Below are 24,560 nucleotides of genomic sequence, written 5' to 3' on the forward strand. Positions count from 1 at the left end.
ATGTATATTATCCTGGCTTCACTCGATGGAAGCTGGAATAATTTTGTCATGCCTATGGAAGCAATGCCAGATGGCGACCTGAACGTGGGTTTTATTGAGGAAAAATTGACCCAGGAGTGGCAGCGGAGACAGGAGGCGCAAAAGGCCGAGCCAAAGGAAGCTGTCAGAAGCAAGCAGGCAAACTACCAGGAGCAGCAACAGCTGAAAACTTGTTATTTTTGCGGAGCGCGTGGGCACATTCAAAGGGACTGTGCAGTCAAACAAAGAAACAGAGACGGAGGCTGGAAGCAGAGCAGTGTGAACTTTGTTAGCGCAGAAAAGCCTCATTTAATGGAGACAGAATGGGTCTGTGATAGTGAAGCATCCCATAGTCTCGTAAAGGATTTACGTTTATTGCACACTTCGAAGGCGGTGCAGGACTCTGTTCTTTTAGCTGATGGATCGAGAAGAACTGTCAAGGCGCAAGGGACATTGAAACTGAGTAAGATTGGCATAATTTCTGATGTATTGTATGTCCCTGAATTGTCTAATAATATTTTGTCAGTCAGAAAATTAACCAGCATTGGGTTTTCAGTGGTGTTTGAAAAAGGCAAATGTTTTGTGAAAAGAGGGGGTGAAATATGCATGCAAGGGAGCCTGAAAGATGCACAGTTTGTATTAAAGAGCAATCAGGCAGAGTGTGCTATGTTAAATGCTGGAACACATAAAGGCTGTGTACATGATTGGCACAAAAGGCTGGGGCATGCAAACTACAAAACAATTAAGAAAACCCCGAGTCTTAGTGAAAACATGAAATTGACTGAGTGTGGGCAGATGATGGATTGTGATGCCTGCCATAAAGCAAAAGATACAATTGCACCCATAAACCGGGAGGCGGAAAGCTTGACAACCGCCCCTTACCAGCTAATCCATGTTGATTTATCAGGGCCAATAAACAGTTCAAGAGGAGGTGCAAGATACTTTATGGTCATAGTAGATGATTTTTCGAGGTTCACTCATGTTTATTTGCTCAAAAGGAAAGATGAGGCAGAGCAGAAGTTGCGTCTGTTCATCAAGAAAATTCAAACGCAGCATAATGTCACCGTGAAGGCGATACGATCAGACCAAGGGGGGGAGTTTACAAGCAAAGCATTACATGCATACCTTGAAAGTGAAGGTATAGAACAACATTTCACAGCTCCATTTTCTCCGTTTTCTAACGGGATAGCGGAGAGAAAAAACAGAGTGCTTCAGGAAGCTTTGAGAGCCATGTTGGAGGATTCTAGTCTCACACACTCTTTTTGGGGAGAATGTATTCTGTATGCAAATTACATGCACAACAGGGTGTTACATAGTGCCATTGGAATGTCACCCTACGAGAAACTCACTGGGAGAAAGCCGAGGGTGCAGCACATTGAGAGATTTGGTGCCCGTTGCTGGGAAAAGACATGGCAAATTGGCACCTAGAGCACAGGAAGGGTTTGTGCTGGGTTTTCAGAATGCATATTACAGAGTGTGGGTTCCACAAACACAGCAAGTTGTTCTGAGCAGAAGCATTAAAGTCTCAGACAAGCCTTGGGATCATGAACAAACAATTATTCTCAATGGGTCAGATGAAACAACAACACCAGGACCAACACCTACACAAGGGGTGAAAGTGGAAGGAACACAAATACCACTGAAGGATGCATTAAATGAACTGATTTGGGGCAAACGTAAAACAAAGAAATGTAAGGCTGACGATCTAATGTATTCTGAGCAAGTCGTTCCAAGTACAAGTGCTTCAGATGGGGGTGCAGCAGGAGCCGAAGCTCCAATTCCATTAAGGCGCTCTGAGAGAGCTAACATTGGGAAACCTCCTGACAGATTTACTGTGGGTATAGTCAGCAGCCCAGGTATGCACAAAGAAATACAGATGGAGGCAGAAACGTTATATCTGACTTGTGTACAACCAAAGTTTGATTAATAAAGTTTGAGCTTGGAAACTGTAATGTATGATGCCATGAATTGAAATGTATTACTGGATGCATATGTGTAACTATGTATTGTAGAACTGTACTGCTGAAATGGAAATGTTATAGTTGCAAATGTTATAGATACAGTCTTGATGAAAAGGTGGGCATGTTGACCCTTAGGCAATACTACCTCTGGTTATTTTCATCAAGTCTGAAAGCCTGGAGCAAGGAAGAGTTTTTGTTATGTCTTTGTAGGAACTTGCAGGCTGTCAAGGTCAACACCTGCTGGTTTCTAGGCAACGAGAGATAAGGGCTGGAGACAGAGCAGCCAGTTTCTCTGTGGGGGTTTTGTTCTTGAAGAAGAAGCATCTTTCTGTGTGTGCTCTTGCTATGGGGAAAAACTAAACTGCTTGTAAAGCTTACATGCCTTAATGTCTGGAGTAAATGGACTCTTAATACTATGTCGTGTTCTTGGATTTCTTGACCACTTATAGTCTAGTGTAACAGCGCTTACAATGCAAATACCGCACACATCAACAAGGCACTCTGCTGTAGGCACTCTGCCACAATTATGAAGAGGGAGAGGGGGTGGATGGCGTGAGCCTAAATAAGCTTGTATGCCCCGCCCCCTCTAGAAGCGCACCGTTACTGCGTCACCCCAGTCTGGTGCGCTTGCCCTCTCCAGGCATGGAGGCTCAGGCTTCACCCAGGCCGCAAACACACCCCGCAACCCGGTAAGTCCCGGGTGCGAAGCGGGGTTATGTTTTTTATCTGTTTTTATCTCATTGTTGGTTTTAGCATTTTGAATGTTTTTTTAAAATCTGTCTTTAACTGTTTCTGCAAATAATTTCATTGTTTTAATTCCTTCTATAAACCGCTTTCAGTATTTTTACAAAAAAATGGTATATAAATATAAATAAAATACATAAATAAATTTTGGAGTCACTGTGGCCCTTGGGTCTCTTTCCTTTTTTAGGCACAAAGTAATCCCCCTTATACCGAGTCAGGCCATATGATGCCATCTAGCTCAGTACTGATGACATGGACTAACATTGGCTCTTCCAAAGAATGAATTTGGGACCTTTGCTGCAAAGCATGTGCCCTCCCACTGAACTACGGCCCTGTTTTAAAAAAGTGTCTTTTAAAATTGTTATTTTCAGTTCACTAATGAATGCATTCTAAGGCAGATCCACACCATGCATTTAAAGCACATTCAACATACATTAGAAGCACATGAATCCCACCACAGAATGTGTTTGTTAAGGGTGGTGGGAACTATAATTTTGAGGAGGAAACTACACTTCCCAGGATTGCAGTTGAGGGGCAAAATAAAACACAGAGACATCAGCTTGGGTTGAACAAGGGCCACTTTATTTAAAATTATAGTAATAAAAAACCCAATTTAAAGTGACCTGCAGAAGGAAACCTAGGTGTGGGAACTGTCTATAAGCAAACAGCTTGCCACACAGCTCTCGGGCGACCAGCCCCTGCTGGGACAAGGGCAAACCCATCTGCTTACCCCTTGTCCCAGCAACACCTTGTAGGTGAGTAGGGGGGCCTTCCCACATCATCCCCACCTGGGGCTGTATAACCCCTGTGTAGATGAGATAAATTGGCCCCAGAAGCAGCCCATATCCTGCCCCTGAGCTGTAAAGCCCTGACAGAAAGGCCTCTGGAACTGCCATTCACCTCCAAAGGTGCCTCAGGGGCCACCTAGCTGTCCTTACCTATTTCCCTTCCTGCACCTTCCCACCACAAAAGGGGGACAAATCTCTATTTAGTCCCCTTTACCCCACTGCCAAGAAGCACCTCTTGCAAACACCTCTGCAGGTCTCCCAGAAATATGTTGTTACCTGTGTCTGACAGGTGAACACCATCGGCCCTGCATAGTTCACCCTTCCAGTGCTGAATGTGGGGATGTGAATGGCTAACTCCCCGTGCCCAAGAAAAGCCACCCAAATCTGCCGGTTGACTTTCTTCCGTGCTTCATCCATTCCCCATGAATCCCATACACCACGCCACACCCTGTGTGGAAGCATGTCTGACTGCAGCAGATGTACGCAGGCCATCGTTGCCTTATCACCTGCATGTCCTTACATGCCTGCCATCTGAGGACCTTTCCTCAGGTACCAATGTCATTTCCACCCAGGGGAACTGTCTTCTATAGGGCTGGAATCCTAACCCTCTTACCTGAGAGTAAATCCCACTGAACTGAATGGAATTTACTTTAGAATAGGCATGGTTAGGATTGCACTGTGAATTGCACTGTGAACCAAACAATTAAGACAGCCAATGTCTAACTTTAACTTCCCTGACCATGATCACTCTTTTTTAAGGCAATCTTAACTTCCCATACATGGGAGTAACCCCCATTAAAGGAATTGGGACTTACTTCTGAGTAGACATTTTTAGAATTATAGTGTGAGCCCCCAGAAGCTGCTCCCCAGGTTATTTTCCCCTGCCTCCTTTTGCCTTCTCTTGTTTATTTATTAATTATTTTATTTATACCCAGCCCTTCCTTCCAGCAGGAGCCCAGGGTGGCCAACAGAAACACTAAAAACACTTTAAAACATCATAAAAAGTCCTTAAAATACATTAAAACAAAACAATGTTAAAAATATTTAAAAAAACATTAAAACATCTTTTTAAAAGGGTTAAAAATATTAAAAGACATATTAAAAACAATTCTAACACAGACACAGACTGGGATAGGTCTCAACTTAAAAGGCTTGTTGGAAGAGGAAAGTTCTCTTATGACAGCAATTTGCCCATGACTGAGACAAGAATTCCATTTCAGTCTGTAAAACAAACTTAACATTTTAGAATTGACAATTCAGTGCACTGATTTTAATAGGTCTGTTCTGAGTAGAAATTTGTTGGGTGCAATATTTTGATTTGCCATGAGCAGCTGAAAACCATGCTATGCAAGGTGTACCCAGAGCTTGGAAAAGTTACTTTTTTGAACTACAACTCCCATCAGCCCCAGCCAGCATGGCCACTGGATTGGGCTGATGGAAGTTGTAGTTCAAAAAAGTAACTTTTCCAAGCTCTGGGTGTACCAATATGCTTGTGTCTTCCTCATTCATGGAAATGTGTGTGAGAGGAGGGGAACACTACCATCTCACTGCAACAGGGAGGCACAATCAGAGAACCACAAGGCTTGTAGTAGCTGCTAGTTTACCAAACTGTATACTCTGATACAGTATATTCAAGATAAGTTTGTGACTTGATAATTGTCACAGATTTTCCTCATTTTTTTATTTTATTTTTAAAAATCCTCTCAAACGAACAAATAATTTAATTCTTAGTTGTTTCCCCTCTCACGATTTGCTGGGGCTTCATAGGCCTAATCAGTTAAAAATATTAGAAAATGTATTTTTCCAAATATTGAAAAAATATGGGTGTGAGCAATCTCAGGTTAGGCCATATTTAACACAATTCAGTGAGATAATTTTTATTTTGGTGAAATTCACAAAAACACATATAAGTTCCAAAAATACATATTTTAGAGGAAAGCATATGCAAAATGTGTATTTTATGATAAAGTGTGTGTACACTTTAGAAAATGCACACATGGGGAAATGCATATAATCTAATGTTTCTTTTTGTGCACTCTTCAAAAAAAACAACTACTGAAAATGATATAGAACATATTTTAATTGAATATGTGAGAATGACAGAGTGATGTATACATCCCTAAGCACAGCAGGAAGTTGAAGATTTCTGTCAAATACAAATATAATAATTAAATAATCATTAAAACAAGTATCTGAATGAATCAAATGGATGAATAACACAAGTGAATTTAAAAGCAAGGTTTTCCACCACAAGAATTACATCCTTTTTGCTACCCGAGTATCTGGATATAACTGGAATACAAAATGTTAGTATTGTAATGGATTCTTGTAAGCAAAGTATTTTTATTTTTAACCTGACAATAACCACAATTATCATTGTCGGAGAAGACATCATCATCCATGTTGAAAATCCCCATATTTCCCTAAGAACTATTCCCATGATCAAGGAGTGCAAGGGAAGAAATAATAGAGGAAACATATTAGGAAGAAATTGTAGAACACTGAATTCTTCCCATGGATCATAGCACTTTGACTAAAATATATTAATTTTCTTTCTTTCTTTCTTTCTTTCTTTCTTTCTTTCTTTCTTTCTTTCTTTCTTTCTTTCTTTCTTTCTTTCTTTCTTTCTTTCTTTCTTTCTTTCTTTCTTTCTTTCTCAGGATAATATATAAGTTGTTTCTGGGAGGCAACATCTGCCACCCAGAAAGATGATCAGCACAGTGGGAAGATCAGCCTAGTCCCATCCATCATACGTCAACCAGAGAATTCATGGTTGCTCTATTGTGTGGGTATCCACCTTGTTGTAGGCTACTTTGAGAATCACTGAACTCAACAGTGAGGTACAAACTTTAAAATAAATGAATGCATGCATTATTGATAATCAGGCCATGTGATCTGACAAGCAAAAATATGAATAGCGCAGCTGAGCTGAAGGAATGCAAGTAGACCAATTTGTAATATAGGTGGGATTTTATATCTACATACCTGTGGAAGTAAATGACCCTGAAAAGTGCCTCAAACACAACAACTTTGACAATGCATTTTTTATATCTTTGTTTCTCATGCTGTAGATTATTGGATTGAACATGGGTGGAAAAATACTATACATCACAGTTAATACAAAGTCCACATGAGATGGAGTGCTAGAGGGAGTCCTGAGGTAAGCAAAACTTGCAGTGAAACAAAATACAGAGAAGACAATGAGGTGAGGTAGGCAAGTGAAGAAGGCCTTTTTCCTTCCCTGAGTGGAAGGGATTTTCAGAACAGCACTGAAGATGTGGACATAAGTGACAACAACATACACAAAGCAGCTAAACGTAAGTATAACACCCATCAGAATAACCCCAGTTTCTATTAAGTATAAGTTAGAGCAGGCAAGTGGAAGTAACTGGGGGATCTGACAGAAGAACTGATTGATAGCATTTGAGCAGAAAGGGGTCGCAAAAGTTCCACTAGTGTGCAGCACTGCATAAAGAAAGCTAGCAATCCACACAGCAGCAACCCTTTTGGTGCAGGCTGTTCTGTTCATCACCATTTCATATTGCAATGGATTGCAAATGGCAACATACCGATCATATGCCATGACTGTGAGAAGAAATAAATCAGAACCGGCAAAGAAGATAAATCCAAAAACTTGGACCACACATCCAGTATAAGAAATGTGCCTAGTATTCATGAGGGAATTGACCATGGATTTGGGAACAGTTACTGAAACAGCACCTATGTCCTGGATGGCCAAGTTCATCAGAAAGAAGTACATGGGAGTATGAAGGTGATGATCAAAGGCTACTGCAGAGATAATGAGCAGATTCCCTGATACAATTGCCAGGTACAATCCCAGGAAGAGAAAGAAGTGTAGAATCTGCATTTCCCGGATTGCTGAGAATTCAAGGAGCAGAAACACAGAGACGTAGGATTTGTTATCTAAATGTTCATTCATTACTGAAATGCTTTCCACCTGTGGAAGAAAAAGTAACAATGAATAGTAAACCAAATGATGTTCTGGTAAGCAATATTTAGGGATGGTTTCACTGCCTAGTTTTGGTCCACTTGTATTCTGATAGTCAGTCTTTCATTCCTGATCCGCCCTTTCTTGTCCCCGCTTGCTTTTCTATTTGCTGATTTCATCCGCTATGTTTTTATTTGCAGAATAAAAAAATAACATAATTTTTAACAAAAATGCTTACAGAAAATTATTGTGCTATTTACATATCAATAAATCACCTTTGAGTCTGTCTCTTGCCTTGGGCTAACAGATGTGCTGCTTAATGATTTGGTAAGGAAAAGAATTACATTGTTTTTCTTCTCCTGCCTGCTTTCTGCATTGATATTTGTGTCATCCTTGATTTATTCCATTGGTGAATTCTCAGTGCCTCTGCAAACTGCAGTTTTTTCCACAATTATTATTATGGGGAGGTGTATGGCCAATTTCTGGAAGAATCTAGATGTAAATTGAGGAGGTGTAGAATGGCATGTTCATTCTCCCTCTGTCCCCTGATTATTGCCCCAAACCCGATTTATGGGTGTGCTGATTGCATCTGCACACTTTACTGCTTAGCATTTGAATCTGGAGAGCTCAAAATGCAGGCTCCCTGACACAGAAGCAGCATTTGGGAAATTCCCTATGCCTGTATTGACAACCAACACAGAGTCTGAGAATCTTTGCTGAAGTAATCAAAACAATATAATCTGTCCAGCACTCCTGCTTTCCAGGGGATTGTTCGGAACTTTCTCAAGCTTTGAAGGGATGGTGAGCTAATTGGCTTACAAATGTTCTCACTTGGCTAATGTAAACAAGTAGCCAAGTCATTAACAGTGGGAATACATTTTGTAGTGAAAACAAGCCATTAACAGTGGGAATACAGCTGCATTCCCAGTCCAAGGTGTCACAAGGACAGGATCAGGAGAGATCACCTGATGATTAAACCAGCAACCTGGATGATGGGAAGATAATGATTTAATAGGTATAAGGTGCCCTCTCCTAGGGGTTTTGGGGGGTATAAGTACAGGACCCCTAGAACAGTGAGATTATGCCTCAATGGGACTGAAGCAGTTCCAAGATAACATCAGGAAAAGACTCCAGGGGGCTAACACAGCCTCGAAGTACCATCAAGAAGAAAGATTAAGCTTTAGCTTCAATTAGAGTTTCCAGCCAGAATCCTTCCTGCTGTGTTTCAAGACTTCCAGCCTGCAGGGCAAACATAAGAGCAACTAAAGACAGGGGAGGGGAAGAGACCCACTAGCTATTAGTTTTGTTTTAGTGTTTTACTGCTTGCAAACAAAATAAACAGTCTCTAATAAACCTTTAACCACTTCACCACCAGCAGTGTTTGTTATCCATTTGAAATCTCAAACTTAACTTGTCTTATACTTGGCCAGGGCCAGGAATTTGACATTACATGGGGGGGGGTTTAAACCTTTTGTGTAGTTATGCCCACACAGGTACATCTGCTTTTCGATAGACTCACTATATTTTACATTTCCTTCCATTATTTCATAATGATGTCAGTGTTGAATTACCATTCCCATATTGTACAGTCACACATTCACACAACACACAGAGTAGCACAGACACACTCTTAGGTACCTTAAGTCTGGGCCAATTTCCCTTCTTTCACCTTATGCAGACCACGGGTTAAACTAGAACTGCTGCAATTTAGTCATTTTAAAATTAATGTTTTAAATGTGGGATTATAAAAAAAGTACTGCAAGACGAGAGTCAATTGACAGCAGCTTGCCCCACAATCTGGTGGACTCGTGGACATTCAAAGAATTCAAAGAAGCTGAATGTTGGAAGATTGAGGACAGACAAAGCGGATAGATTCAAGATGGCGACGGAGTAAGACGTGGTTACTTAGAGCTCCATCTGTTTGCTATTTAAAAGCTTATCTAAAAGGATTATTCTCCTACTAAATTATTTTGCCACATCGACTTTTCTTTCCAGCTCCTATTTGACTTTACATCTCAAAGAGCTCTTCTGTAATATGTATCTAATGGAAAACAATGAAGGTAAAGTACTAAACTCAAACTTGGCTCAGGAAATTTTACTCGCCAAAGAGTTAAATAACTCTATTCAGCTGGATGAAAAAACCCTGGGAGTAAATTTGCTGGATGAGATTTCATATAGCTCTATGCCTTTGCTTGAATCCTCCCACAACAAGATATCTACTGATTCATCTCATTTAAAGGACCAACTTGAAAAATGGGCACAGGAAGAAGTGATGTCTGATTTCAATCTTTCAGATGAATTGCTAATTAAATCTAATTTGTCTACGGAGTACTTACAGCATGAAAGTCAATCTAGCCCTAACACCTCAGCCAGACTGCAAACTCTGAAGAGTGAGGAATATATAAAGATCCCTCCTCACAATCCAACAGTACTAAATGAAACCTGGGCTTCGGCTGTAACTCAATCTTTATCTCAGATATCAAATTTTGTTACAGAATCCATTTCATTACTCACTATTTTAATAGACTGTTTAATGAAACTTGACAATAAAGACCGAAGGAATTCTCAAAAACCCATGTTATCTCAATCATGTCAAACGACGTCTACAGGCAGTAGACAAAATATTACAAAAGATCCAAGGGATAGATCTCAGGTTCCAGATCTCTGCAAAAATCCTCATAACAAAAAAATAAAAAATGTTAGAAACAAAACCAAATCGCGTATGAACTATGGTAAGCTTTTTAAGCTAATTGATCCTCCATCTCAGAATTCCAAGAAAACAACGAAGAAAAAGAGAAAGAGAAGAAGGAAAAATAAGAAATCAAAAGCCCCTGAGGTGTTAAATCTATCCATAAATGGAAATACCAGCCTGTCGTCTAAAGACTCCTCATCAAAACTAGACATTCCTGCTGCAGAAGTAGATCAAACGGCTGTACAACAGGATATTTATAAAGAACCTGAACTAAAGGGAAACATTCACACAAGTATGAATTCATTTTGCCATACCACAAATTTAATCTTAAACAGAAATAAATTATCCAAAGCCCAAAGCAGTTCTTAATCTGCAAGAACGTAAACATCATTTCTGCAAATTGATTAAAAAAACGTTGAACAAAACTATTCCACCTAATAAAATTGTTAATATTGAATATCTATTCTATAATTATACAAACACCAGAACTATAATAACCTTTCATGATTCTAATTTAGTGCAAACTCTCCTTAGGAATCGAATCAATCTACGAGATAGTGAAATATGGATCACCAGACTTTTTGAGAATCATGCTTCCCCGTTAAGCTTACTAATGGGATTAAAATCTTCTTTAACTCTTTGCTCCTCTAATGAAGAAAATAAAGCGCCGGATCATAGATCATCTGGAGAACCAATTCCCGTGAGTCCTCAAAACCTACTGGAAAATGTTGTTATTCACTACCATCTACCAGCAGAAGCAAACCTGTCATCAGTAAACAAGGCAAATGAGCAACCAAATTTCTTACCAGAAGAGTTATTACTTCTAAATTCATACCATGAACTGGACTTAGATGCTCAACTTGAGATTCTTACAGGATTAAAAAACCTATTTCAAGTATTAGAAATGAAAACATCCTCTGCTAAACAAAATACAATTTCAAGTTCTACAGTTGATATAATGTCTCAAAACAAGCCAAACTCACTGGAACATGAAACAATCCCACGACGCGACGTATCCTTGAATCCTAATCAACTTTCTTCTATTGATAACTGACTCAATGACAAGCCATTAACAGACAAATTAAAAATGGTTTCCTGGAATATTTCTGGGTGGAAGAATAAAGTGAACGACGAATATATAAAAGACTTTTTATGCACCTACGACTTCATCTTACTCCAAGAAACATGGTCCACGCAAGAGATCTATATGCAAGGCTATTCAGCATACCATATGCCAGCTACCGCAAGTGACAAAGGCGGTCGCCCAAAAGGAGGACTCAGCATTTATATTGCGACTTCAATGAAATTTAAATTTATTAAGCTTCACAAGTTATGTAACTTGGCATTAGCTATCATCTTAAAATTGCCAAACTTTTCGCTAATAATGATCAATGTTTATCTTCCTCCATGTCGACATAAAAAAACAGTTACAAATCAAATAGACTCATTAGAATCTCAAATAACCAACTTGATTTCAAGCTACCCAGAAATGCTGGTGATCCTAGCTGGCGACTTTAACGCCAGACTAGGACAATCTGATTCATCCCTTTTTGCTAAATTTCATCTAGTTTCCCCCTCATTAGTAAACGACCATAATATACCCCTCAGACAATCAAAGAATAAACGAATAAATTTTGCGGGTTTCTGTTTAATGAACCTGATTATTAAACTCAATCTTATCCTGTTAAATGGTCGTACTAGAGGTGACGTAGAAGGTGAATTTACTTACTTTGCTGCTCAGGGTTCGTCAACGATTGATCTAGTCTTCATATCTGAAGAATTATATCAATCGATTGAAAATTATCATATAGCAAACCGCCCGGAAAGCGATCATTCGCCTGTATCACTGCAACTTAATTGTGGTAAGGAGTTTATACACTTAGATAAATATACCTCTGCTGATGAGGAAATAAATATACGCCAAGCTAGGATTAAATGGGTCCCTAGAATAGAAAAGGCAATTATAGACAGCCTAAACTCTCCCGAAATTCAGTCCATTAAAGAGCAACTACTCTTTCCCACCTGTCACAATGATCCGTTCTTCCAACTTCAAAAATTAATACTTGCTCTGCAAACTGCTATCTATAAAAATACAAAAATTAAACCACATAAGGATTACTATAATTCAAAACCCTGGTTTGACCACGAGTGTAGAGTACTCCACAAGGAATTACTGGACTCCTACCATAGTTATGTTAAGAACAAATCTATCTCCCATTTGCAAACTTACTGTGAGATCAAAAAGAAATATAAAAACTTGATAAGGAGGAAAAAAGCCCAAGAAATCACTGAGACCTGGCAACAATTGCTAAATGCCGCCAAATTGCAAAATTCTAATCTTTTTTGGTCTCTAATTTCTTGTCACTGGCCTAGGTCTAACTTTAAAATAAATTGTGTGATTCCCTCAACCCACTGGGAAAATTACTTTTCAAAAATTTACCAAGCAAATAATAATATTTTTCACGATATCCAATTTTTGACAAGTGATGTCCCTTCTTGGCCACCTGTAACACTTGAGGAAATCTCAGAGCTTATTTCCCGATTAAAATCCAACAAAGCACCAGGTCCTGACAATTTGCCATCTGAAATCTTCAAAGCTAATGCTAAATGGTGGACCCCCATCCTTGCGGCGCTTTTCACCTATATTGACTCCTCAATGAAAATTCCATCAGATTGGGGTAAGGCAATTGTTATCCCAATCTTTAAGAAAGGCTCTCAAACCAATCCGGCCGACTATAGGCCAATAAGCTTACTTAATATTATAAGTAAACTATACACAGCCCATCTTTACTCTAAATTGGTCTTATGGTCGGAACAAAACGATATTCTTGCGCCAGAACAGGCGGGCTTTCGTTCTAAACGTTCCATACTAGATCAAGCACTTATATTACAACATCTAGTTGAAAAATACGCAAATAAAAAAGGTGGTGCTTTATACACAGCGTTTACAGATCTGAAAGCGGCCTTTGATTCGGTTGATAGAGCCAGATTATGGTCTAAATTAATTAACCTAGGGATTGACAAGCGCCTGCTCATATTAATACAAGGATTACATCAAAATACCTCTTTACAAGTTAGATGTAACAACAAGGGACATTTGACTAACCCTATTCCGACATTCAAGGGCGTAAAACAGGGTTGCATTCTTGCACCCCTGTTGTTTAATATTTATATTAATGATATTGTTACAACTATGGCTACTACATCCTCTCACTCTCCTATTTTAGCAGGTAAATCTAGAAACATTCTCTTATATGCAGACGACATAATATTAATTTCAAAAACCCCGATAGGTCTGAAACGCTTACTTTCTAAATTAGCCTTCTATTGCTCCTCCGAACTATTGAATATCAACTATCAAAAGACGAAAGTAATGATCTTTAATAAACCAAGATCCAAACATCGCTGGGTAATTCAAGACCAAGAGATAGAACAAGTGAATTCCTTCAAATATCTAGGAATAATTTTCCAATCATCTGGTAGCTACCGACAACATACCAAATTGGAGGTGCTCAATGCAAAAAAGACCACGAAAGCATTGACAACCTTTTTCTATGCTAAAGGTGGACAGTCCATTCTCCCAGCGTTAAAAATCTTTAGTGCTAAAGTTATCCCGCAGTTAACCTTTGGGTCGCAGTTGGCTAAAAATTATAACCTATCTGAACTGGAAACGGTCCAGAATGGTTTTTTAAGATCGATTATGGCAGTTTCCCCTTGCGTTCCTAATTGTGTTTTAAGGCTGGAGCTGGGTGTTCAGTCTATAGAATCCAAGGTTTGGTTCTATAGAATCACCACATCGCTAAAATTAATATTGGACCCGACTGGCCTAACTCCTTCTATCCTTTACGATAATCATAAATCAATCTGGGCTAACACAATCCAAAATAAAGTCCAAAAAATAGGTTTCTCTTTACCATCACTTATAGCCATGGGTTTTGATGCTGCTCGGTGCAATATTAATCAACGTCTAAGAGATATTGACGTGCAACATCAACAAATGCTTATAAAAAATCATCGCTGTAACTTAAGCTTTTTAAGACCATTGCCGTATATATCTAATCTAATCATTCCTAAATATCGCAAGGCATTCACTAAGATGAGGCTAAATGTTCTACCCTCAGCGGTACTTGAAGAAAGATACAATAAAGTTCCATATAAAGTTCGCATATGCCAATGTGGATTGGGGGAAATAGAGACCAATGCTCACGTCTTATTACGATGCCGATATTATCATTCTTATAGATCTCATTTAATTCTCCCAATTTTAGACCCATATAGCCATCAAACGGAATCCTTTTGGATGGATTATTTATTATCAGACCACTACCCAGAGATAACTTTAGCAGTTGCTAAGTTTAGTCTGATAGTTATAAATTTTAAGAAAAATAACTGAACTGATTTCTTTTAAATTTCATCTGACTTTTGAAGTGAACTAAAACTTCACTATTAATTTTAATTTTAATTATCAGATTAATTTGTTTCTAATCGACTCATATAATTGACACCTATGTAGTTTTTAACATTTAAGATTTATGCTGTTTGATCATAGGACTCATACTATGATGTCTGTAATTTTAAATTTACTTATTTATATCCTCTTCTATGTAATTAAAATGTGTTTGTTTAAGGCTGGTCTTGTGACCGTAATAAAGACTACTACTACTATGGACAGACAAAAGGAAGTACTTCTTTACTCAGCGCATAGTTAAACTATGGAATTTGCTCCCACAAGATGCAGTAATGGCCACCAGCTTGGACGGCTTTAAAAGAAGATTAGACAAATTCATGGAGGACAGGGCTATCAATGGCTACTAGCCGTGATGGCTGTGCTGTGCCACCCTAGTCAGAGGCAGCATGCTTCTGAAAACCAGTTGCCGGAAGCCTCAGGAGGGGAGAGTGTTCTTGCACTCGGGTCCTGCTTGCGGGCTTCCCCCAGGCACCTGGTTAGCCACTGTGAGAACAGGATGCTAGACTAGATGGGCCACTGGCCTGATCCAGCAGGCTCTTCTTATGTTCTTATGTTCTTAATCAAATGAAGCCCAATTTGTGGTGTGGAAATTAATGGCCAGAACAAACTGATGTCTACTTAGTTGTCACAAGCTACTGAAGAAAGCATGTTCCCTATTTTTGTTGGGGGAGGAGATGTAATTCTGTCCTTAAATGGTGATAATGTAAAACTGCTGAACATTTGTAAAATTTATCAAAATGTCTATAACACTTGATTGTAATAAAACCTCAAAGCTGTTTACAATAAAATAAAACATTTAAATTATTAATTAAAGGACAGTAACACAGCTATTTAAAAGCATTCCAAAACTAATTACAATCAACAATAAGCTCAAACTAGTTCTATATGTCTATATGTAGCTTCTGTATGTCTGGATAGGCTGCTGTAAAGAAAGCTGTTTCAAGGAGACAGCGGAAAGAGCAAAGCAAACATGCCTGCCTGATGTCAATAAGAGTTTGTGCAGTCTTCCTAAATCATTTTGTATACAATTTATAGATTATATAGATTCTAGGAGAGATCATATAATAGGATGCCCCAGCCTGCACAGATGTAATGTAGTATTTGTCTGCATCCCCCCCTCAGAAAATTACCCAGGTGATCACTAAAGTTATAAATGCTGAAAATAACTTACCATTTTTCTTCATCAATAGTAAATTCCCAGATGTAATTGCTTCTTTAAGCTTCAGCCTCCTTACAGTGCTCAGCATGCCTCAAGCACCATGAAACTATTTCTAAACGAATGAACAAATAAGTGACTCCTTTTGTTTTTGAGACCATTAAAAGGTTTGTGCACCCTTACAGTATGAAGCTTTTACTATCGGGTGGAGAATATAAGATTTTTCATTCCTACTGGCTTGGTCTCAGGAGTCCAACCCAACCCAACAATTGTGTTCCTTGAGACTTGGATTCAGGAGTCCGAGACAAATTAGCAATCAAGGCATGCTGAGTAATGTTAACTTTCTGGACTGGACTTCTGCTAGTAGTAGTAGCCAGCTACTAGCTCAGTATTGGTAGGTACATGAGAATGACAAAGCAAACATTAACAGAATTGTCTTCTCAACTACTGTTTCAAAATGAATTTTTAAAAATATTTTTTCAGATTTAAACATTTTACTGATTTACACTTATTTATAAACAATGTCCTCTTTATATTCCAAGTCCCCTTTCCTGATCGGCTAGGGAAGGTTGCTGGGATTCAAAACCTAAGCCTGTTTGTCCACTGTGCTCATCATATCCAGGAAGAAGGATAGAAACAGACCAGGGACCATTGCCATTTATCTCTATGACTTATGGGCTTATCACCCATATTCATCCACAGCTGGGTGATATATCCATAGAGGGATCACATACTTCTATGGAGCAAATCTGAAGAGGGGGCTGGAAGTGAGACTATTTGGCTTCTGTTTCCTGCACTCCATTTTGACTTAGTGGACTAAAACATCACAGGTTCGCTGAGGACCACGTGCTCATAAAGGGGAAACATGCCTTCCCTGTCTAGGATCTTACATTCAGAGGTGGAACATCTGAAGTGGGAAATCCAGTGATGTCATCAAACGGAAGTTTGGATGAGGCTTAAGTAAGTTAACCAGAGGTATATTTCCTATCCTACTGACATGCTACCCAAGGGATTCTTAAGGGAAGAGGAAATCAAGCATCACTGATCGGACAGGACACTGACAGGACCAAGTTAGTCTACCTTTTGCCATTCTTTACTTCCTGGGCAGGAGGTTTAGACACAGAATGACCCTTGGTACTGTGACTGGTGGCAGCAGTCACAATATATGCCTCCATTTGGTTCATCTTCCTTTAAGGTGATAAGCACATTCAGCAGTCTTGTATGCCTTTATGTCTAGGCATGGAAGAAGATACATAAAGCTAAATTCAATCAAGAATGAATACTGTTATGGAACTGAATGTCACAACAATTGCCCTCTATAACATATGTGAAAGGACCAAAGAACACCAAAAGGCTGCACCTGTCTCCCAAATAGAGAGTCACAGTAAGGGGAGATCAACCTACTCCAATCCATTAGCCAGAGGAGGAGGAGGAGTTGCAGAGATTTTCATTTCCTGCTCTCTGCCAAAAATCTGTTCCAATTGCCAGTTGCATGTTCTTGGATGACAGAGTAGATGGGAAACATGGCTTGTCCCAAATCATCAGTCAGAGGATAACTCAACTGAACATTGGGGTGTAAACTTAAAAATAAATGAATGGATTAATGATCACCAGGTCATGCGGTCTCACAAATAAAAGTATGAATGGTGTGCAGGAGGAATGGAAGAAGACTGAGTTCACACAGTGCATTCAATGAGTGTACAGTCGGTGTACCTGGCTACACAAGTAGTTGGGCTATACACTCGTACAGTTATTCACATGTAACATTCAATGAGTGTAGAGTCTCCATTATATACACATTTGTTGCCAGGAAAAGAAAATGGCTTCATTGACATATATTACATGTGCCATTGAACAATTCCCTTTTACTGGCAACAAGACAAGGCAGGCTGGGTCTAGTATACTTCCTGAAACTGTTTCCTGTCAAGGTGTATTCAATATAAAGAATTTTGGCAGAAAGGGGAATGTAGTTTTACTCTTTTCATTTTTCCTGAATATTCTTAAGATTTTAAATCAAAATACCAACGTCTAAAAGAAAATACCAACTTCTGTAGGGTTGCCAGGTTCCTGGCCTGAGACTGACCCTGTATCTTTAGGAGAAGAGAAAGTCAGCCAAGTGCAGGTGTTCTTGCAATACTATAATGAGAAAAACCACAAGATAGAATTCTCCCTTCCCCATGCACAATGTTTATAGATACAGAAGACCTCTTGGAGGCTGGGCCTGGCAACCAAGAGGTCTTCTGTATCTTTAAAAGTTGTGCAGGGGGAAGGGAGAATTCTACCTTGTGGTTTTTCTCTTATAGTGTTGCAAGAACACCTGCACTTGGTTGACTTTCTCTTCTCCTAAAGATACAGGATCAGTCTCAGGCCAGGAACCTGGCAACCCTACACTTCTGTAATTATAGCTATTAAAATACAGCAGTTATTATTGCCTGTTATTCTTAAAGTATGTATGGTTTTCTTTGATGTGGGCTTTCGCGGAACAATCCTATGTCTACTGAATCCAATGTCTACTGAAATATAAGTCCTATAGAGTTCAATAGGACTTATCGATAAATCTGTGTAAATGCAGACCTAAATATATTGAATATTTATATATGAAGATATTTTGAAGAGGAGGTGCTTGCAATAGAAACAAGTTGTTTAAAACAGTATGAACTGAAATGATTCTTCCAACATGGTATACCTGATTCTTTCTTAAGGATATCATCTATTTTAATACACAGACCTACACTCAAAATATAAACGTGGGGGAAATTATCAGTTGGGCTTTCTGGATTGCTGCTCCCCCTGTAGCATACTCTGTCTCCTGAAAGCCTTTCCTGGTATTTGGGAAACAGGAAAGCTCTGGACTTTGGTTTTTATGGTGTTTCAGTGGGAAAGTTTGTAGCTCAGTATCAAGAAGTGGTCGTCAGTATCTCCTTTTTATGACCTATGTCATAATGTTTAGCTTTTGCCCCCACACCCAAGAAGAAGAATCGGAGACAAGGCATTAGATTGAATGTTATATTTTTAAAAAATAAAATAATATTACAAGAATCAAATATCTCCAATTAACAAAATTAGAACATATGGGCAGGTGAGGAATTCAACTACTTCTGGTAGGGAATAAGATCAGTGAGGATTTCAGACTCCTTTTTCACAATGAAAACAAGAAAATGACCACCCCACCATTATACTGCTGAAAAGAAGGAAGCTGGGGGTTGGTAATCGGGAATGGATTTTTGTGTGGAAATACTGTGAGTTCAAAACAAATCCCTGGGCTAAGAAGTCTAAGTGTATATATTTTGTGGCTTGCTCTAGTTGGTGGATCTTGGGTTTTTGTAGTAATAAAAATTATAAAAAAATTGATACCAAAAGCCATCCTGGTCTAGAGTATCACAATCCTACAAGGCAGGTTTGTGTTACCATACAACCGTGTGATGCAGCTGCTTTTGACGGCAGTTTCTCATGGAGGCAGCCATTATCATGTGTTTGACCATTATGTGTGTCTAATTTTCATGCATTATTATTGACTCAGAAGGTGAGAGCTGCACAGAGGTGAGCAAATCCAACAAAAATTCTTCTTGGTTTCTGGATACACAGTAGAAAGGTGGCATTGTGGGGTTTTTTTGAGAATGCCTTATTTGACAATGTTTTGAAGAGTCTTACCTCTGCCACTGTAGTTTCAATCTTCCATGCTACAAGAACCCTGCGAGGTAGGCCTATGCCCATACAAATAATTTAATGCAGTGGTGGCCAGAAGGTAGACTGTAATCTATAGATAGATCCCTTGGAGGTTTGTAGTCAATTGGCAAGCACTTCTGGCTCCCAGTTGTTCACAATAGCAACAAATGGACACACACCTGTTTAGAAATTTGACAACTGAAATTAAGAATACTTGTGGAAAGTAGGAATAGATCTATGTGTGGAAAGACTGTGAGCTGATCTCAGTTCTGATAACCTTGTGCTCAACATCATCTCAGAGACATCATGTTCTTTCATATTAAACATCTGTCTTTTGCAGCTGGCTGCAGTTGGTCGAATTTGGGGTTCTAGTAAAACACAGGGTAGATCCCAGACTCTGCAACAGCAGTGCTCCCCTGGTAATGGCAGCACTGCCACTCACTAAGTGGGGAGAGGTCAAGGTGCCTGTCAGTTCAGTACTGCAGAAAAGAAGAAAGCTGGGGGTTGGTAATCAGGAATGGATTTTTGTGTGGAAATATTGTGAGCTCAATTCAGTTCTAGAACTCAAAACAAATCCCTGGGCTAAGAATGATTTAACTCTAAATGTAGATCGTTTGTGGCTTGCTCGGGTTGATGGATCTTGGGTTATTGTAATAATAATAATGATAAAAAATTGGATACCAAAAGTCATCCTGATCTACAGTATTACAACCCCACAAGGCAGGTTAGTGTGTGATGCAGATGCTTCTGGCGGCAGTTTCTAAGGGAGGCAGCCATTATCCTGTGTTTGACCATCACGTGTGCCTAATTTTGATGCATGACTCTTGACTCAGAAAGTGAGAGCTGCACAGAGATGAGGAAATCCCCCCCCCAAAAAACTGCTCAGTTTGTGGGTACACAGTAGGAAGGTGACATTGTATTTTTGAGAATGGTTTCTTTGACAATGTTTTGATGAGTCATACCTCTGCCATTGTAGTTTCATTCTTGCAAGCACTCCTTTGAATCATGCTACAACAACCCTGCAAGTAGGCCTCTGCCCATACGAATGATTTAGTGCAGTGGTGGCCAGAAGGTAAGCTGTAATCTATTAGTAGATTCCTGGGAGATTTGTAGTCAATTGGCAAGTGCTTCTGGCTTCCAGGTCTTTAACAATAGCAACAAAAGGACATACACTCATTTGGAAATTTGACAACTGAAATTAAGAATACTTGTGGACAGTAGTAATCAGGGCCAGCACCAGAGGGCAGCCAGGTTGAGCCCTGGTTGAAGGCCCCTGGGCCCAAGGGGCAACTGAAGGGCCTCTCCTTAGGGTGGGTGGGTAACTCTCCCTTCCACGATCTGTGGCAGTGTCCAAATTGAAGAGAGGGAGCTTCCAGGTACCCCTCTACTACTGTGCAGTCCTGCGACACCCACCTGCATGCCCCACCTACCTCTCCTTTGAAATAAATGTTAGTGGCACTGTGGGCACAAGCCTGCCATCAACTAAGATGGCACATAAAGTTTCCCTAAGGGTCTGATGCCCCTGCTGCCATCTTGGTTGATGGCAGATACACATGTGCATATACTTTACTTTAGAGTAGGCATGGTTAGGGTTGCACTGTGAATGTAAAACAAACTTTTTTTAAAAAAACTAACAGTTTAGACAGCCCATGACTAACTCTAACTTCCCTGACAGGGATCACTCTTTTTTTAGGCAATCCTAACTCCCCTTACCTGGGAGTAAACACCATTGAAGGAAGTGGCAGTTACTTCTGAGTAGAAATTTTTAGAATTAAAGTGTGAGCCCTCAGAAGCTGCCCCCTCCCATGTTTCTGCTTCCCTTCCTCCTTTTGCCTTCTCTTAGGTCAGCAGTTTTCCCATGAATGAGACCAAAAGATGCTTGAATTCCATTTAAGTCTGTAAAACAAATTATTTTTAAGAATTTATTTATTATTTATTAGATTTGTTTGTCACCCATCCGGCTGGTTGTTCAGTCACTCTGAGCGATGTACACAAGAAGAAGATACAAATACATTAAGACAATAAAATCTCAACCAAGAATAATAAAAACCTAACCCTCCCCAAAGGCCTGCCTAAAAAACCAGGTCTTCAAGGCCTGGCGGAAGTTAACAATTAACAATTTACACAGTCCAATCCTTGCTCAAGCGTCCCTGACAGAGTCTCTCACATTTTTAGGCACTCCAAATTATATACTCAGATACCGTGTATTCAAGATAAGTTTGACAGTTGATAATTGTCACAAATTTTCCCCACTTTTTATTTTATTTTTAAAAATCCTCTCGAATGAACAAATCATTTAACTCTTAGATGTTTCCACTCTCTCAATTTGCTGGGGCTGCAATCATTTAGCTCCAAATATTAAGATTAGAAAATGTATTTCTCAAAATAGAAAGAAAGGTTATGGGTGTGAGCCACCCCAGGTTAGACCATATTTAACATAATTAAATGAGATAATTTTTATTTTGGTGAAATCCACAAAAACACATAGAAATAAAAAAATGCATATTTTAGGAGGACACACATATAAAACATTTATTTTAGGATTTAATGTGGGTACACTTTAGAAAATGCACACATGGGGAAACGCATACAATCAAATGTGTTTCTTTTTGTGCATTTTCCAAAAAAGCAATTACTGAAAATAATATAGAACATATTTTTGATTGAACATGTGAGAATGACAGAGTGATGTATACATCCCTAAGCACAGCAGGAAGTTTAAGACAAGAGACCTCTGGCAAATACAAATATAATAATTAAATAATCATTAAAACAAGTATCTGAATGAATCAAATGGATGAAGAAGTGAATTCAAAGCAATGTTTTCCACCATAAGAGTTACACCCTTTTTGCAGCATGAGTACCTGGAATAACTGAAATACAAAACATTATTGTAATGGATTCTTGTAAGCAAAGTTTTTTACCTGACAATAATCACAATTACCATTCTAGGAGAAGACATCATCATCCATGTTGAAAGTCCCCATATTTCCCTGAGAACTATTCCCATGATGAAGGAATGCAAGGGAAGAAATATTAGAGGAAACACAAAAAGAAATTGCAGAACACTGAATTCATCTTATGCAACTTAGCACTTTGAGGAATAAAATGTATTAATGTTCTTTCTTTCTTTCTCAGTATAATATATAAGTTGTTTCTGGGAGGCAACATCTGCCTCCCAGAAAGAAGATCAGCACAGTGGGAAAGTCAGCCCAGTTCCATCCATCATCCACCAACCAGTGGATTCATGGTTGCTGTATTGTGTGGATACTCAGCCTGTTGTAGCATATTTTGAGAATCACTCAACTGAACAGTGGGGTATAACCTTCAAAATAAATAGATACATATATGATTGATACCCAGGCCATATAGTCTGAGAAAGAAAATTGTGAATGTTGTAGCTAAGCTGAAGGAATGCAAGAAGACCAATTTGTGATATAAGTGGAATTTTGAATCTACATACCTATGGATGTTGTAAATGACCCTGAAGAGTGCCTCAAATACAACAACTTTGACAAAGCATTTTTTATATCTTTGTTTCTCATGCTGTAGATTATTGGATTGAACATGGGTGGGAATATAGCATACATCACAGTTAATACAAAGTCCAGATAAGATGGAGTGTTAGAGGGAGGCCTGAGGTAAGCAAGACATATAGTGAAACAAAATACGGAGAAGACCATGACGTGGGGTAGACAAGTTGAGAAGACCTTTTTCCTTCCCTGAATGGAAGGGATCTTCAGGACAGCACTGAAGATGTGGACATAAGTGACAACAACGTACACAAAGCAGCAGAACACAAGCATAACACTAATGATAATAGCTCCAATTTCTATTAGGTATACGTTAGAGCAGGCAAGTGTAAGTAACTGTGGGATCTCACAGAAGAACTGATTGATTACATTGGAGCAGAAAGGGCATACAAAAGTTCCAATAGTATGCAGTAATGCATAAAGAAAGGCAGCAACCCACACAACAGCAATATTTTTGGTGCAGGCTGTTCTGTTCATCACCATTTCATATCGCAATGGATTGCAAATGGCAACATACCGATCATATCCCATGACTGTGAGGAGAAATATATCAGAGACTGCAAAGAAGAGATATCCAAAAACTTGGACCACACACCCAGCATAAGAAATCTGCCTAGTGTTCATGAGGGAATTGACCATGGATTTGGGAAGAGTTACTGAAACAGCACCTATGTCCTGGATGGCCAAGTTGATCAAGAAGAAGTACATGGGAGTGTGAAGGCGGCGGTCAAAGGCTACTGCAACGATGATGAGAAGATTCCCTGATACAATTAGCAGGTACAGTCCCAGGAAGAGAAAGAAGTGTAGAATCTGCAGTTCCCGGATTGCTGAGAGTTCAAGGAGTAGAAACACAGAGACGTAGGATTTGTTATCTAAATGTTCATTCATTACTGAAATGGTTTCTGCCTGTGCAAGAAAAGAGAACAATCAGTACTAAAGGCTGGTTCACACTGCAGCTGAACATCAGCTGAATTTTGGATTAAAGACGAAGCTTTTCTCATAGCGATAGGGTTTAAAGGTTCACATGTCTTACCTTATATGAGCCCTCAAACAGCTCTTTTCTGTTCATACTAAAGGGAAAGGGTTAATCTCACAGTTTCCTAATGACCACGCCCTCTTAAGGTCAAACTATCTCTTCCTCTGGTTACTTTGGCAATCAAGAATGCTCAGTTTGTTCCAGAGTGTTTCATTTTAAAAAAATCCTCAAGTGCCATTGTTTATATTTTCAGAATCCAGCAGAAAATATTTGTTTGAATGAGTTATGCTTTTTTGCACATGTTAGGGGTGAAAGAAAAAAAAGCAGTGTTTGCAGCAGGCTTGCAGAACGGGAGCCAGCAGGAAAAGGTAAACAAATGGAGGATGAGAGAGTGGGCGGGGACTCACCAAAACAGGAAATGGTAAACCAAAGGAGTGGGAGGGAGTGGGCAGGGACTCACCAAAGCATCGGAGCCAAGTGTCTACAAGCCCCTAGAGATGTGCAGCACAGAAGTTTTTTCCTTCCCTTTTCAGATTAAAATTGGGTTGATTTGCTTTGGATTGAAAGGGGAAAGCAACGGGATGCCTCCCCTTTGCCTCCTACATCTTG

General features: G+C 39.3%; 2 protein-coding genes across 2 annotated transcripts; both read right to left on the bottom strand.

Moving 5' to 3' along the window:
• Positions 1-6,488: 6,488 nt before the first annotated feature.
• On the bottom strand, positions 6,489-7,451 carry LOC133367780 (olfactory receptor 14A16-like). Its single transcript, XM_061591882.1, has one exon. It carries the CDS (start codon positions 7,449-7,451, stop codon positions 6,489-6,491), a length of 963 nt encoding a protein of 320 aa, XP_061447866.1.
• A 15,162-nt stretch (positions 7,452-22,613) lies between these two features.
• Positions 22,614-24,044, bottom strand: LOC133367781 (olfactory receptor 14A16-like). Its single transcript, XM_061591883.1, has 2 exons — positions 24,009-24,044; positions 22,614-23,881 (listed from the first exon to the last, which is right to left on the bottom strand). The coding sequence occupies exons 1-2, from the start codon at positions 24,042-24,044 to the stop codon at positions 22,898-22,900; spliced, it is 1,020 nt and encodes a 339-aa protein (XP_061447867.1). The 3' UTR covers positions 22,614-22,897.
• Between the last annotated feature and the right edge of the window lie 516 nt (positions 24,045-24,560).

The sequence above is a fragment of the Rhineura floridana genome, chromosome 11, assembly GCF_030035675.1.
Source record: "Rhineura floridana isolate rRhiFlo1 chromosome 11, rRhiFlo1.hap2, whole genome shotgun sequence".
NCBI lineage: Eukaryota > Metazoa > Chordata > Lepidosauria > Squamata > Rhineuridae > Rhineura > Rhineura floridana.